The 17,817-nt window shown below is 35.2% G+C and overlaps 1 protein-coding gene and 1 long non-coding RNA gene across 2 annotated transcripts; one reads left to right on the top strand and one right to left on the bottom strand.

The window, feature by feature from the left end:
- Nucleotides 1–476: 476 nt before the first annotated feature.
- LOC100376398 (collagen triple helix repeat-containing protein 1-like) lies at nucleotides 477–9,846 on the bottom strand. The gene is made up of 4 exons (XM_085497230.1): nucleotides 9,686–9,846; nucleotides 5,895–6,116; nucleotides 2,335–2,530; nucleotides 477–1,488 (listed from the first exon to the last, which is right to left on the bottom strand). The coding sequence occupies exons 1-4, from the start codon at nucleotides 9,782–9,784 to the stop codon at nucleotides 1,337–1,339; spliced, it is 669 nt and encodes a 222-aa protein (XP_085353356.1). The 5' UTR covers nucleotides 9,785–9,846; the 3' UTR covers nucleotides 477–1,336.
- Nucleotides 2,475–17,133, top strand: LOC146747987 (uncharacterized). The gene is made up of 2 exons (XR_014929002.1): nucleotides 2,475–2,533; nucleotides 16,824–17,133. It is a non-coding gene; the product is annotated as an uncharacterized LOC146747987 (long non-coding RNA).
- Nucleotides 17,134–17,817: the final 684 nt, after the last annotated feature.

Raw genomic sequence — 17,817 nt, 5'->3', positions numbered from 1 at the left:
GCATATCACGTTGAGTTATGCAGGCCACATAATCTGTTAATACAAACACGAAAATATTCGAGTAGTAGCATTATCAGCTACAATCTATATTTCAAAAGTGGTGCATTAGAGAATACTGTGTATACAACACCCATATTCCTTTGTACATGGAACCCTAAAGTTGATATATTTACTCATATTGAAGAAGAGATTGTCACGGTGTCAAGTAGTGCAATCTTCTGTTACACTCACAGATCCATGTATCTGCATAGGGTGTCGCTCAATGTCTAGACCTTCCCCTTTGAAAGAAGAGAGTCAATAATTCCCCGATAATCCGTTTAGTATTTTGGGTCGGTCAGACACCGAGGACTGTACATTCCTCGTGTACCATATATGGTATTACGTCCCAACTACACCTGTTTCGGGACCCAAATTTGATCTTACATCGAGGAATGGACGGCCATTTGGAGACCACTGAAACACTAAGGAGCCGAACAGATTGTATTACTTTTTATTCTGTCAAAAGTCATTGCAGGAACAAACCCCGACCCTCAAATGATCATCAAATACGCGCACGATTAATCAAATTTGTTCCTTCAACATACAGTGTCACGTGAGATCAGGTTAGTCTACCCGGTTTGTCTTCATGCATTACGCTCCAAAGGTCTAACCGCAAAGTAGTAAGATAAGATACCATGTTGTGTCTATATACCAAAGGATTTCCTCGGCTTGCACCGTAACACGTATTTCGATCACAACGAATGATAACTACATGTATGTTAGTGATTTTCAATGTTAGTGTCGATATGATGCATTCAAGAGTAAACTACGTTTCTTGTCAGAGAGATAAGATGTAAAATTGAAGTGTTACTTGTTAATTAGTTAAACCAGTCAATCACTCTGATAAGATACGTCCTTGTATACAGGCCATTGACACTTTTGACAGCTAATTGATCGCCGTGAACTTCCAGTCCCGTCACATACATGGCGTTGTGTCGCTTGGTTTACTCTCGGCTCTATAATACTAAAATACATACAAATTTATAGAACAAACGAATGGCTTATAAAACAGACTAACTAAATACTGTTATATTGGGTCACAAACATACTAAATAACATTTTTTTTTTATTTGGTATAAGAATTTTTACGAAAGAAACCAGCCTTCTATATCTCCATGAACGCCGCTCACTATTGTCGCTTGGTGGCGCTGACCAGCGGCTTTGTCAGTGTCAGCCATGCGCCACCGAGCCGCCAATGATTTGCAGATTAAGAATAAAAGAGAATTATTCACAGTACTGCAAAGTGCTAGTACACGTAAATAATTACAGTTCTCATTAAAGTTCTTTGAGTGAAGTATTAAGTTGACAGCATAATTTCTTCGATAATAATCCTTGAAACAGAGTTCCACCCAGTGAAGGCATCGCCAATATTTTCACCAAAGCAACCACTGACACGGAAATCTACGTAAACCTGACGACTTCCTGGGATCCCAAAACACAGTCCTTCCACTGAAAGAAACACGATATATTAGCATACAACTGATTTTACCCACACATAAAACTAATTATTAAGCAGTACGTACAGTGCGTACCATCATAGCTCAAAGAAACATTATTCATTGGAAATAAGACGACAACGTGTCATCTCAATTCCTCACCTCAGTTCGATTGAGCAATACGTATAGGTATAGGTGCCATTTTGATGTGAAGGACTAGTTTTCCTCCGAGGGACACTATTTCTATCAAACTACCCAACTAGTTTACAGTGCAGTTAATATTGCGTACTGGCAGAATAATATTTACGACACATTCTTTTTTTTTACATGTGGTTATTCGACATAGCATAATTTGTATACACAATCCACATTTGGCAGTACCAAGCCCTGCCATTTGTTCAATGGCAATTAATGTTGCGTTTGTAGTCGTCATTTTAGTCGTTTAGGGTCTCCTATAATTTACCTCAAAAATAGTCCATTGAGGAATTTGAAACACGAATGGACGTCAGGGACGTACAATGAACCATATTTCCAACGGCTAGTAAGAAATATCACTAACCCACCGCCATCCACTTTTTTGTCTTACTAGGCTCTCATTGTCGTAAATTCTGGTAGGCCCCTTAGTGATTACCTGGCACTAAAATAACATTCAAATAAAAATAGTCTCAAAATTTAACGCACATGAGCTTATTGTCGTTGGTGGCGCAAGTCACTGGTATGCCTAAATACAAGCAGTGAACCAGGGCTAACACACCCCTAACACACACATATGTCTTTTCTTGATGCGCTCAACAGTAGACTGTAAAAGAATTGGCTCGGAAGCTTTACATCCCATAGAATGAGTTACTTAATTGCTAACCTGTCGAGCCTCTCAGATGATTAACACCTTGATGATTGCCAATTACCGTATCTATTGGTAGTGGGTTGGAACACTCTTCGCCATTGAAAGTGAAAAACCAGCGGTTACAGGCGCCATCATTTGACACAACACGGAGATTTCCGCTCCACACAACCCGGAGTGCTGACTCGTTAGAGTATTTTGTGAATTCACATTCCTGGTAAGTAAGCATAAAGAACAGGTAAACAGTAACCTTTCAACGATAAAACATTATAAAGGTGTTTTGAACACAATAAGAAAGACATCGGACGTTTTGTTATGCATGTTTCTGGCGCAATAGCTAATACACGTGGTATCAACTGACTAATGAATGCGCACAGAGTAAATAACAATAGTGATTGAAAACAATTCCCTGATACGAGTTTGTTGAAAGATAATGACCCTTTCATTTCATGTGATTTTTTACGCTGCGATTTGGAAACACGGGTGAGCGGTGTACTGTGTGTCTGTGCGTTTGGAACATTCGAAATTTGTCCCGCCTTCTTGTTTGTTGACGTCAAGTAAGCGCACAAACGCTATCAATTCGGGAATTTCAACTTCAGTAAAGCACATGAATAACGTACAGTGCCGTGCCGTGTCCAGGGAGAGTTGTCTGAATAAAATATGATACGCAAGCTGAAGTAAAATAAAACGCGTAAAATGTTGTGATGTGAACTGACAAGATGACCATAAACATAAATATTTTGTTGTTTTGCTCCATCAAAATGAACTGTTGTTAGAACATGATTTAGCTAAAACATAATTATGCAATTTTAGCTCGTTGGTATGTGCGAATTGGCCTGAAAAAACAAACAGATTTGCACAACTATATCAATACAAATGTTCACATAAATATCTGTTTTGATGCCAAATACGAATACAATCGTCGCATTGGTGGCTGCGATAAGAGCAAATAACTGCATTGTTTTAATTTGCATATTGTTGGGAGGGCGTGGTCATCACTGCCAAAGGCACATCTACTCGTTCCAAGGTGTAATCATACCAAATATGAATAAAATCGACATGGTGGTGGTAGAGATAGCAGCAAATAACTGCATTGATCTAATTTGCATATTTTTTAGAGTGTGTGGTCATTACTGTCAGAAGCACATCTACTCGTTCCAAGGTGTTATCATACCAAATATGAATAAAATCGACACGTTGGTGGTAGAGATAGCAGCAAATAACTGCATTGATCTAATTTGCATATTTTTTGGAGAGTGTGGTCATTACTGTCAGAAGCACATCTACTCGTTCCAAGGTGTTATCATACCAAATATGAATAAAATCGACACGTTGGTGGTAGAGATAGCAGCAAATAACTGCATTGATCTAATTTGCATATTTTTTGGAGAGTGTGGTCATTACTGTCAGAAGCACATCTACTCGTTCCAAGGTGTTATCATACCAAATATGAATAAAATCGACACGTTGGTGGTAGAGATAGCAGCAAATAACTGCATTGATCTAATTTGCATATTTTTGAGAGGGCGTGGTCATTACTGTCAGAAGCACATCTACTCGTGCCAAGGTGTAATCCTACCAAATATGAACGAAATCGGCTCAATGGTTGTGAGATCAAAGGAAATAACTGGATTTAGGTAATTTGCATATTTTTGGGGTTGAGTGTGGTCATATTAAAGGAGAACTAAATAGAGCCTATTTTGGTGTTTGTATTTATCAAGTTATGTATATTGATTATAAATTTGAAAAAATAAATAAAAACGAATGATTATCTTCAGAGTTATGATGATTTAAATATGAGAAACCATAAACCTGCGAAGGACTTCCGTTTGCGCCATCTTGCCATAAAAAACGCCCTCATGAGGTATAAACAGGTAAGGTAACAAAGTATGATGACGAAATAGTATCTGATTAAATATAAGCAACTTAGGGAGCCATAGTTGACTGGACTGGTGAATTGACTTCTAGTCTAGGTTGTTTCGACTTTTATTGATCCAGACAGGCATTTTGTTTTGTTTTTTGTCTAATTGTCTAATAAATGCTAACCCTAACCCTAACCTAAAAGATGACTTCCGATGATAAGGAAGCTATTTTGAAATTGGGTTCTGAGAAGTTGGTTTTGAGGTTTTGAAAAGTTGGTTCTGAGTTCTGAGGCTCTGAGGTTCTGGGTTCTGAAGAGTATACACTACCCTAGTTCGATGACGGTCGAAATAATCTCACCGGCACTAAAACAACGATATACCCTCGCAATACTGCAGTTACTGATGCGTTGTTAGCAATCAACTTCCCGGGATGACTCTGATTTTGAACAATATTTGTACAGCCGGCGTTAGGGTGCCATAACTCAAAAAATAGGCTCGACCAAGCAAAGTTTTCAATATGTACATTAAACAGTTTGGTTTATTTCTGTATTCATAAAAAAAATTCAAAACCATCACATAAAAATTACAAACAATTTTACGCTAAAATAATGATGATGTGGTTATTTGTCACTCGACCGTCAACTACGTGGGTACGTGGTGTGTTCGAAAATGGGACACACTGTGTCATACCTCGTCTATATCATAGTTTCGATAAATATTTTATGGCCGAAACTAAGGAAACGAGAAATGTGCACGCGAGCGTGAAGCCGACAACAAAATCGTTCCTTTTGGATATTTGCCTCCTCCAAAAAGCCGGTGGTGGCGCTGTTCAATACTACTTATGCCGCTAACTCATAACTTACGGCTCGAAGGCAATCTGATTTTGTGATTTTTTTTAATTCCGCCCTACACACATCTGATGTATGTAGGGCGGAATTAGAAAAAAATAAAAATTAAAAATCAAAGTAAAATAATAAAATAAAAAGGCATTAATAACAAAAGTAATAAAAAAATAAAATTAAAATAAGTTTATAGCCAAAATAATTAAAGCCCGTACACTACATCAGATTTTAATCAGATTGGGCTCAAAGGATACAATGCGTTTCAAATCGAATGTGGAATTAAATAATATAAGCGAATGGTACAGCCAGAATTGTGTACATATATAAGGTACATTTAGACATAGTTATTCAAAGTAAATGTATTTTATTGTCATTATTCAAATAAATCGTCAATATTTAAAAATTGTCATTCGTCCTGACTTATCTTACACTTTTGCCTACCGCCCTTGGGTCATCCACAAGCCGCCAAGTGTGACTACCGGGCCCCGTTTACCATCGCAACAGCCAGGCGTCACTTTTTTGACTGGCAGAGCGTCGCGTGCCAGGGCGCGGCGCGGCTCATAGCGGTCCACCACTGTGACGTGACAGGTGTATTTTAACGCGTGTCGCGCCCCGCCAGAGCCTTTACCAGTACAGTATAATACGGATTCGGGAATAACTAACTGTAAACCGCAGGGTTCATCTTTATTCTATGACAAAGTGATAATTTTTCTAGGAATTTCAGCACCGCTTGTGATACAAATTTGTCCGCCTTTTAAAGAATATTGTGCATTAAAAAAACGAGCGCACGGGCGTGATATTACAGACTAAAGAGTAGCTACTAGGGGGGAACTCTATCCCCAAATCAAGCCGTATTCCTAAACTATGAACCTACCTTAACAATGGCATTATTTCGATCATCGTTGATGTTCTGCCAGGCACATTGTTTGATGTTGCGGGCTGGCGGTTTCTCCCCGTCTTTTCCTGGGGGACCCTTTGGTCCAGGAGCACCAACGTCGCCCGGTTCACCTTTGGGACCGCCATGGCCATGCTGTCCATGCGTACCTGGTATTCCGGGGATACCAGCACACCCAGACATACAGCATTTTGTATCAGCCTTAACAAGAACAAAGTAAAATGAACAAGACACAAGATGGACAAATATGGTTTCAACAGTTTTCAATTAATTAACAAATGAAAATAATGAAAAAGTGTTCATGATATTTTTTGTGAACCGAATTAGTACAATTATATCTCAGGTGTTTAGATTATCAATAAATTGTACAAATGACTAAAACAGAAATTAAAACAACAGTAAAACAAAAAAATAAAATTAACTAAAGTGTGAACATGACAAAACATCCAATATTGTTCAATGCAGAAGATTTAAAGCTGAACTAAATCACAATATTTTCCGGGTAATTACAAAAAAAATAGCCAACCAAATGTTTAAAGCAAAGCCATAGTGCTAGCATGATATACTAGTAATCTATTGTTCTAACATCCGCCAACCTTCCATAGCGTTCAGTTTTCGTTCAACGTTTACTAGGAAAGTATTTTTAATTTCTTGGTTTTCAATGCCTGGAAAAATGAATGTTACTTTTCTGAACTGTCCGTATTTACTGTTTTTCAGAACGAGGCTGCTCGCATATAATCCGAGTGGATAGTAAAACTTCCCATTCACTGTTTCAAAAGTATTTTTGAGAAGCAACACCCGAATTTTGAACCAACGATTTCAAGATGAATCAGGTGTGATTTCTTCAGGTCATTCACTCATTGGCCCACTGTTGTATTATAAGCAGTTACGTAACACACATACAATGTGACAACACAACCCGCGATGGAGGCTCATAAAAAAACACCTGAAACCCCAAATCGACATAGTACTTAGTTAAAACGCCAACTTAGTCTTTATCGACAGTCAATAGCCTCTTTGTGATAGCGATTGTACTGGCCCGCGATTTTACTAGAAGCACTATTCTAAACAGGCTTTTAGAAGCAAAACAAGATTCTGTGAAATTCTGTGCTCTTTTGCGAAATATTAAATATAATGCGCCCTTAACCGATGAAATTAAAGCGGACCGTTGGTACAAGTAATTCATTGCCTGTTAAACACACCAATCTCACCTGCCAATGAATTCAAAAAAGCTGTGATTGGGAACTTTGTAAGTACTACACGACGAGCACTGTGACCAGTGTGTTGATAATCGATGTACCACGTGATTTGAATACAAATATAACTATATTGGAAATTGAGAAGACGATCACAAGCTTGCCAAATAACAAGACCCGGGGTCTCGACGGTCTTGTAATAGAACTATTTAAACATAGCTGGAAACACATTGGTCCTGTCTTATTGCTTCTATTCAATAACATACTTCCCAGCTGCAACTTTCATTAACCTGGTGTAAAGCCATTATCTCGCCACTACATAAAAAAGGTGATGGCCTTGTAATAGAACTATTTAAACATAGCTGGATTCACATTGGTCCTGTCTTATTGCTTCTATTCAATACCATACTCTCCAGCTGCAACTTTCCATTAACCTGGTGTAAAGCCATTATCTCGCCACTACATAAAAAAGGTGATCGTTCTGATGTCAACAATTACAGGGGTATCTCTCTTATATCAGTAACAAGTAAGATTTTAACAACAATCCGAATTTCACGTCTGGACTTCTGGAGTCGTGAGAATTGTATATTATCTGAAGCGCTATGTGGTTTTCGGCGAGGCTACAGTACAATTGACAGCATTTTCACACCCCAAGCCATGGCAACAAAACATTTAACAAAGACAAATGGTCGTTTCTACTGTATTTTTATTGATTTCGCAAAGACGTTTGACTCCATTCTACCCGATTTTCTGTGGTCAAAACTAATCAATTATGGTATACATGGCAAATTAGTGTCGGCTATCCGCTCAATGTACAGTAAGTTGCATTCTTGTGTTATTTCATCTGGTGGTCTCACTGAATATTTTAAATGCACTATCAGGACACGTCAATGTTGTATGCTTAACCCTATATTATTCACTATATTTACCAATGATCTCGTTTCATACACTAGTACTACTGGACGTGAGAGTGTTTGCATTGATAAAGATCTTCAAAAATGTCATATCTTGATGTACACGGATGACGTAGCCGTGAATTCTGATATGCCAATACATACTTACGACAAATAAATAAAGCGCACCAATTTTGTTTTCACTGGTGCCTAACTCTAAACATAAACAAAACACAGATAATTGTTTTTCGCAGGGGTGGTTATCTAAAACAATGTAAATAATGGTTCTATCGAGATCATGAAATTAAGATTGTCCCTCAGTACAAGTATCTTGGTGTATTATTTTCATCCAGACTAAGTTGGAATCTGACCAGGTTAAACCAATCAGCACAGAGTAAAAAAAAAAGGAGCAATGTTTCAACTCAAAGAATTGATTCGAAAACTAGGTGGCATGAATATGTCTGATTCATATAAATTATTTGATTCCATCATTGTGCCAACCTTGTTATATGGTATAATTTCTACTCGGTGTAAGTAATAACTCAAGCATTTTATCAGCTGTTGGCGAATGGGGTCGATTTACTCTCTATGTTATCTACTTTAAAAGATGCATTAGCTACTGGCTGAAATTATTACAGATGGGGGCTAATAGATTTCCTCATAAATGTTATTTAAAAAAATATATTATCAACGTATTATGACGTCGGTAAATAGGACGTTTAATATAAAAGCTTGCTGTTTCGCTTTGGATTCGGCCGCGCATCTTTTACAGTCCACACAGAGAAGTACAGATTGTGTGCAACACGTCTGTCACGACGACACTGCTTATTCCTTTTTCAAACTCCGTCATCACTTGGTCAAGAAGAATATTTGTCTTGTATCCATGTTTTCAAATTTATAGTTGCGTTGTTTGATTACGCTATTAGTCTCACAATTTGCGTATTGAAAGGGGAGGCATGCAGATGTGCCCCTTGATAATAGATTTTGTGAATACTCTGTTGAACGCAATCAATTTATATTGAGAACGAATATCATTTTATAGCTATATGCTCTCGTTATCATAGTATTGGAACAGAGTGTTTTGCCCGTGTGGTTTTGCACTAACCCAATAACAAATTTATATCCCTTATGAGTTCAAGAAATGATACCAATTTAAACCAGTTAGCTAGTTTTTTTTCCATTTCGCCACAAAAAGCAGAACTTCATTGTTATCATTGTATGCACTTAATTCCGTTAAATGAAATTGCATTTGCTCTTTTGGTCAATTGCCTTTTGTTTTGCAATAAACATAATAATATTCCAAACAGGTCGTTAACGTTCTCAAACCGTTTTTTAATTATCAATAAATGGGTAAATGTTGAGAAGTATATGCCCTTGTTTTAATAATGTGGTGCAAAGAAATTCAAGAGACAGTTTTGTGTTCATCATCAATCTATGGAACACAAGAAAGATTTGTCTGTTTGTTTGTTTCTTTTTTTACCAACTAACCATGTTTTTTTTTCTAATTTATTTAGATTATGATTCTTTTTTAATTTTGCAACTATTTTGTTAGCCCCTGTTAAATAAGTAAGTAAACAACGATTCAGACTGCAGACTACACAATTACATTATGGTACTCTTATTAATTTACTATCAACAGAAATTGCAAACTTCACAATATTGAGTACACTCGGACACCTACCTGTGTTACGCCATCTTGTTCCAATGGTAGTGAAAATCTAATAGCTAAACATAGGAAAACAGCAAGCAGCATAGTGCCTTGTATAGTCGGAGATACCATCTCGCTGATATATGTGAACAAAATAATGGAAAGATACGACTGTCTGTCCAACTGGTGGCTACACCTCATTAAAATACCAATACATGCATCGAACAGGTTATATATACACAACATTAAAAACAACATCGTTTTCTTTACAAGACCAAAAACGTGTACTGATATGTTAGGTATGTGCTAATTGACTATTGAGACAAAGTCAGATATTAGTCAACAAGGCTCGGTAGCGTGCATTCACTATTCCAACCACTGTTGACGTAAGCCTCGTTAAATAATATGACGCAGTAAAATATATAGTGTGTTGAATCTCCACTCCAAACTATCATTCTCCATTGAGCATGATACGTGAATGTTGAAATAGACCAGGATTTCAGGAGAAAAAAAGGTTAATGCTTTAGTCAAGTTCACCCATTTCCGATTGAACTTTATTAAAGACTATAATTGTCAATGGAGCTGCGCAATATTAGTAATTAGTGTTTGAATAATGTGTGCCGCCATCGGCCAGTGAGCGCGTCTGCCCCAAAACATAACTACACGTATTTTCATGGCAATTAAGCAATGTCGACCATCTGGAAATCACGTGATTTGTGCGTGCAAAATATTAGCTTGATAATAGATAGAGAAAGTGCATAATGATAAAAATTATTGTTTTTACTTTGGAGTATATTTTTTGGAGTATAGTTTTTATCGCTTAGTTTCTATTTTTTCTTCCTTACCTCCTTATTCTCGTACAATTTACAGAGTGGTTTTTCAGTCACAATTTACTGAAGTCAGACATCGATATGCACGTATTTTACGAATCGTTTCAGTGATTTCTTTACTGAATCATGATAAATGAAACTTAAATTGCGTAAATCTACCATCAGTTTACGCTGCTAGTTCCTTGTTTGGAGTGCATTCTACACGTGATTTTATTGCGTTTAAGCAAGGGCGTTAGAAAAAAGTGTTGGATCAGTGATATATTCAGCTTTTAAAGATAAATGTAATGTAGTTGTACTAGTGGCATGCCAAGGCTTCCACTCGTAACTAGCTATTAATGTATTAATTAATAGATTACGATGCGTAATAAATATACGCACAAACTAGATACTGTGCCATTATATCTATATTTAATTTCTTCACCGATTTGATAAAATTGGATAAAAATAGAGAAAGCCGTAAGTTATCAATAGCGGCGTACGTGAGAGTTGTAAAAAATATTTAACAGCGCCGCCACCGACGAATCGCGTTTATGTTCCGCTATAAAAGAGAATTTCTGCTAAAGGACGATAAAATATACCAAGGAGTTAGGACATTAGGCAAAAGTATTAGATCACTGATACATTCTACTTTGGAAAATTCGTGGAATGACGTAAATGTAAGTGTGCCGGTTTCCATAGGTAATTAGTGAAATAATAATTAATAAAATAATGTGATCAAATAATACACATTAAATGGATACTGCGTCATACTCTCTCTATTCAATTTCTTCGCCGAATCTTCACATATTGGACAGATAGAGAAAGCCGTAATTTATCATCAACATGAAAGTCGTAATAGATATTTAACAGCGCCGCCACCGACGAAGAACGGTTGCGCTCCACGATCGCGTGCGCGTTCCGCTATAATTTATAAATGAGAAATTTCGCTAAAGGACTATAAAATAGACGGGGTATGCGCATTCAACTTTTCGGACACATCGCGTACCAGACTTCTCGTTATATTCGCCGAACAGTCGAACACCACTATAACCAAATCCTCATTATTTTAGCGTAAAATGGTACGTAATTTTATGTGCTGGTTTTGAAAAATCACCATTAATATTAATTAGTGCAAATGTACGATTATTTCAACCAATCATGTCATGGCTTGAAAATCATTAATTAATATTCATGAGCAATGACAAAACCGTCTTTTCAGTGAAACTTAGACTGGCTTGTACTGTTTTATGTTATTTTAGCGCGATCCCGAAAACTAGCGTGACCGCGAAAGTCGCGGTCACTTTAGTTTTTGCGATCACTCTAAAAAGGCTAAATTGACAATTAAATACAATTTTCTTTCTGTAAAACAAAAAAGAAGTTCCGACTTTGCCAGTCTAAGTGAAACTGTGCCAACATGTTTTCCGATTGCCAACATGCTAGTTCTAAATCGGTTAATCGTTACGAGGTGAAAAAAATAATCAAAAAACTGGTGTAAAAGCATCTACGCCAGCTAAGGAACATTTATTCGGCCGAAGCCTCAACATTAACCCTTGACAGATTTCACCACGATTTACTGTATGTCGCACGCCCTCGAACGCTGGGGGGGGGGGGGCACGAGAAGGCGCCATTCGATCTGAATGGAACGTATACACCGTATAAAGTATGTTTTCATCATATAAAGATATGTTTTCATTGTATAATATTATGTTCTCATCGTATAATATTATGTTCGCATCGTATAAAGGTATATATTCATCGTATAAAGATATGTTCTCATCGTATAATATATGTTTGCATTCTATAAAGATATGTTTTCATCGTATAAAGGTATGTTCACATCGTATAAAGGTATGTTCACATCGTATAAAGGTATGTTTTCATCATATAAAGATATGTTCTCATCGTATAATATTATGTTCACACCGTATAAAGTATATTTTCATCATATAAAGATATGTTCTCATCGTATAATATTATGTTCGCATCGTATAAAGGTATGTTTTCATCGTATAAAGATATGTTCTCATCGTATAATATTATGTTCACACCGTATAAAGTATGTTTTCATCATATAAAGATATGTTCTCATCGTATAATATTATGTTTTCATCGTATAAAGGTATGTTTTCATCGTATAAAGGTATGTTCACATCGTGTAAAGGTATGTTTTCATCATATAATATTATGTTCACACCGTATAAAGTATGTTTTCATCATATAAAGATATGTTCTCATCGTATAATATTATGTTTTCATCGTATAAAGGTATGTTCACATCGTATAAAGGTGTGTTTTCATTGTATAAAGGTATGTTCACACCATATAAAGATATGTTCTCATCGTATAATATTATGTTTTCATCGTATAAAGGTATGTTTTCATCGTATAAAGGTATGTTCACATCGTATAAAGGTATGTTTTCATCATATAAAGATATGTTCTCATCGTATAATATTATGTTCGCATCGTATAAAGTATGTTTTCATCATATAAAGACATGTTCACATCGTATAAAGGTATGTTTTCATCGTATAAAGGGATGTTCACACCGTATAAAGTATGTTTCATCATATAAAGATATGTTCTCATCGTATAATATTATGTTCACACCGTATAAAGTATGTTTTCATCATATAAAGATATGTTCTCATCGTATAATATTATGTTTTCATCGTATAAAGATATGTTTTCATCGTATAAAGGTATGTTCACATCGTATAAAGGTATGTTTTCATCATATAAAGATATGTTCTCATCGTATAATATTATGTTCGCATCGTATAAAGTATGTTTTCATCATATAAAGACATGTTCACATCGTATAAAGGTATGTTTTCATCGTATAAAGGGATGTTCACACCGTATAAAGTATGTTTCATCATATAAAGATATGTTCTCATCGTATAAAGTATGTTTCATCATATAAAGATATGTTCACACCGTATAAAGTATGTTTTCGTCATATAAAGTTATGTTCACACCGTATAAAGTATGTTTTCATCATATAAAGATATGTTCTCATCGTATAATATTATGTTTTCATCGTATAAAGTATGCTTTCATCATATAAAGATATGTTCACATCGTATAAAGTATGTTTTCATCATATAAAGTTATGTTCACACCGTATAAAGTATGTTTCATCATATAAAGATATGTTCTCATCGTATAATATTATGTTCACACCGTATAAAGTATGTTTTCATCATATAAAGATATGTTCTCATCGTATAATATTATGTTTTCATCGTATAAAGGTATGTTTTCATCGTATAAAGGTATGTTCACATCGTATAAAGGTATGTTTTCATCATATAAAGATATGTTCTCATCGTATAATATTATGTTCGCATCGTATAAAGTATGTTTTCATCATATAAAGACATGTTCACATCGTATAAAGGTATGTTTTCATCGTATAAAGGGATGTTCACACCGTATAAAGTATGTTTCATCATATAAAGATATGTTCTCATCGTATAAAGTATGTTTCATCATATAAAGATATGTTCAAACCGTATAAAGTATGTTTTCGTCATATAAAGTTATGTTCACACCGTATAAAGTATGTTTTCATCATATAAAGATATGTTCTCATCGTATAATATTATGTTTTCATCGTATAAAGTATGCTTTCATCATATAAAGATATGTTCACATCGTATAAAGTATGTTTTCATCATATAAAGTTATGTTCACACCGTATAAAGTATGTTTTCATCATATAAAGATATGTTCGCATCGTATAAAGGTATGTTTTCATTGTATAAAGGTATGTTCACACCATATAAAGATATGTTCTCATCGTATAATATTATGTTTTCATCGTATAAAGGTATGTTTTCATCGTATAAAGGTATGTTCACATCGTATAAAGGTATGTTTTCATCATATAAAGATATGTTCTCATCGTATAATATTATGTTCGCATCGTATAAAGTATGTTTTCATCATATAAAGACATGTTCACATCGTATAAAGGTATGTTTTCATCGTATAAAGGGATGTTCACACCGTATAAAGTATGTTTCATCATATAAAGATATGTTCTCATCGTATAAAGTATGTTTCATCATATAAAGATATGTTCACACCGTATAAAGTATGTTTTCATCATATAAAGTTATGTTCACACCGTATAAAGTATGTTTTCATCATATAAAGATATGTTCTCATCGTATAATATTATGTTTTCATCGTATAAAGTATGCTTTCATCATATAAAGATATGTTCACATCGTATAAAGTATGTTTTCATCATATAAAGATATGTTCGCATCGTATAAAGGTATGTTTTCATTGTATAAAGGTATGTTCGAATCATATAAAGGTATGTTTTCATCGTATAAAGGTATGTTCACACAGTATAAAGTATGTTTCATCATATACAGATATGTTCTCATCGTATAATAATTTGTTCGCATCGTATACAGATATGTTTTCATCGTATAATATTATGTTCGCATCGTATAAAGTATGTTTCATCATATAAAGATATGTTCTCATCGTATAAAGTATGTTTCATAATATAAAGATATGTTCACACCGTATAAAGTATGTTTTCATCATATAAAGATATGTTCTCATCGTATAATATTTTGTTCGCATCGTATAAAGATATGTTTTCATCGTATAATATTATGTTCGCATTGTATAAATGTATGTTCTCGTCGTATAATATTATGTTCGCATCGTATAAAGGTATGTTTTAATCATATAAAGATATGTTCTCATCGTATAATATTATGTTCGCATCGTATAAAGGTATGTTCACATCGTATTAATGTATGTTTTCATCGTATAAAGGTATGTTCTCATCGTATAATATTATGTTTTCATCGTATAAAGGTATGTTCTCATCGTATAATATTATGTTCACATCGTATAAAGGTATGTTCACATCGTATTAATGTATGTTTTCATTGTATAAAGATATGTTCACATCGTATAGAGGTATGTTCTCGTCGTATAATATTATGTTCGCGTCGTATAAAGATATGTTTTCATCATATAAAGATATGTTCTCATCGTATAATATTATGTTTTCATCGTATAAAGGTATGTTCGCATCGTATAAAGGTATGTTCGCATCGTATAGAGGTATGTCACATCGTATAAAGGTATGTTCACATCGTATAGAGGTATTTCACATCGTATAAAGGTATGTTCGCATCTAGACGTGAAAACGCACATCAAGGCGACGGGTTTGTTTTAATTCTTAGACACTAGTGAATCCAGTGAAAACCATCTTTATAATGGCATACAATCATATTAATAACCACAGAGACGAAAGTCTAAACAAACTTTCCCAAAGCAACCACTGGTGGCGTGAAAACGCAAACAGAATTTGAACGGAAAGTTAACACGTGGGCGACAAAGCATAATCTCAGAGCAGATCGAGGCGACTGGTGAAGAATTCAGACATGAGTTCGAAACGGGAGATTTTCAACCAAGGACCGTGAAGAAATTTTGCTTTTGGAACAGCCATGAATATAAAAAAAAAACATGGTGGTGAGAAGAGGGTGTTTATTCGCTGTTTAATCTCTTTGTCAAAACATAAACAGTTGCGTTGAAGATGATCCCATTCAAGTCTCATGCTACGACCTTTTGACATTGCATATATCAATGTTCAAGGTTTGTAATAAAGCAATAAAACTTCTCTTACCACTATCATGGTGAAAAAATGTAATACATCGAAAATGTACAGAAAATATAGTTCTCGTAATCCGTCATATCGTGAGCAGCTATTTTGATCCACCTGGACCTCCTAGTTACCTTGGGCACGCGCAATCGCATTGTTCTGAGTTGGGAACGCTTATGCGAGAGCGAGATTGAAACGGGATCTTGGTATCATGTCATGCTACTTGTAAAGCCCAAGTAATGTACCTCTGATGTAGCTAATATGAAGTCAAATTAAGAGATCAACTTTATGTTGGGAAACCTCTTACATCAAAGCGCTGTATCCGAGTCTAATGTTAGTGCCATGCAAAGAGTAACTGTTTTTAGGTCGTCCGGCATTGGGTCGTCTGTTGAGATAATAAACGACATGCGCCCAAAATATTTTGATCTTCAGTGTTCTCTATTATATGGATACATGATAGTTGATACATTATTTAAAATATTTCTGTTTGCAAAACTCAACAAAAAATGCATCGTCTGGTTTTACTAGTTTTACTAGCCATTTCCATTCTACCAACCAACCAACAACTCCATAAACAAAATGGGCAGACCGTTAGAAGCTTGGGGATTTGTTTGTATTGACCGGGAGATTGTGTTTCCCAAATATCCCCCATGGCTGCTAGTGACCAATTCCTTTACATCAAATTGACAAATGACGCAACATTACACTTTTTTTTTATTAGGCTCATATTTTATTTTGAAGTTCCGTCAACATTTCACGTGAATCAATAGGATAAGACTGTAAATCCGATGTATGCTTCGTACAAAATTCAATAGCGGACTGAAGAGAAAGATGATGATCTTACGTTACACACATTGCAAAGCGATCGAATAACAATTCATGGAATTGCAAAGCAATGAAAAAATGCGAATTGACAGCCAAGAATGCCAGCCAAGAATTGTCATGAACTCACAAACGTTTTAGAAAACAAAAGATAGAAAACATTTTATAAGCAAAAAAAAAAATAATACAATATTAGTACAAAAAAGAAATGACGAAATTTCCTGTACCACAATGTCTTACAGTATGCCTTATGTAGTGAACTATTCCGACTCGACAGGTCACGTGATTATATGCGACTTGTTGCGACAGTAACGTCACGTCACAGTCCACACTGCGTTATGCTCGATACATTGGGTTTACACCAATCTGATTAAAACATTGTCTAATCATTGGTTTATATAAGCGCTGGTTTACAACCGTCTAACTACATGACCGTGTCTAGAAAAGACAGGTATATTTGTAATATTCATAAAAAGAATACTTAAAAACAGTTGAAAACCACTTGACCACTCACAATGACTTGGTGGATGGATAATTACTCAACGGTCAGTGACCTATCATAATCGTCACGTGACAATGTCCAAGCTAACCAGAAAATTAATATTTTACAATTCAAACGTTTGTTACCAAAATATAATTATTCAAAATATATATCTGCCAGCGTTAATCGTACAAAAATTCAAATTATATTCGGGGTCTTCGCTAGGCAATAAAATGATTTGAGGATTTGAATGTAGTGCGAAGATGTTCCCGAGTAAATGTTATACAAGTCTTTCATAACAACGTTTCTAACGCATTGTATACTGTGTAATATGCAAAATGAAAGCAATAAAGCAAACAATTCTTGTCATCAATGTACATCCTGAATCTTTAGAAATAAATTCGTAAATTAG

The sequence above is a fragment of the Saccoglossus kowalevskii genome, chromosome 3 (assembly GCF_978046115.1).
Source record: "Saccoglossus kowalevskii chromosome 3, keSacKowa6.1, whole genome shotgun sequence".
Taxonomy (NCBI): domain Eukaryota; kingdom Metazoa; phylum Hemichordata; class Enteropneusta; family Harrimaniidae; genus Saccoglossus; species Saccoglossus kowalevskii.
The sequence above is the reverse complement of the archived record's forward strand: the minus strand, read 5'-3'. Positions and strand labels throughout refer to the sequence as shown.

Coding starts and splice junctions, on each gene's coding strand:
- LOC100376398 (XM_085497230.1), bottom strand. CDS start 9,784: ATGGTATCTCCGACTATACAAGGCACTATGCTGCTTGCTGTTTTCCTA. Junction 6,117..9,685: donor AACAAGATGGCGTAACACAG/GTAGGTGTCCGA, acceptor GTTCTTGTTAAG/GCTGATACAAAATGCTGTAT. Junction 1,489..2,334: donor TCATCTGAGAGGCTCGACAG/GTTAGCAATTAA, acceptor TGTTTCTTTCAG/TGGAAGGACTGTGTTTTGGG.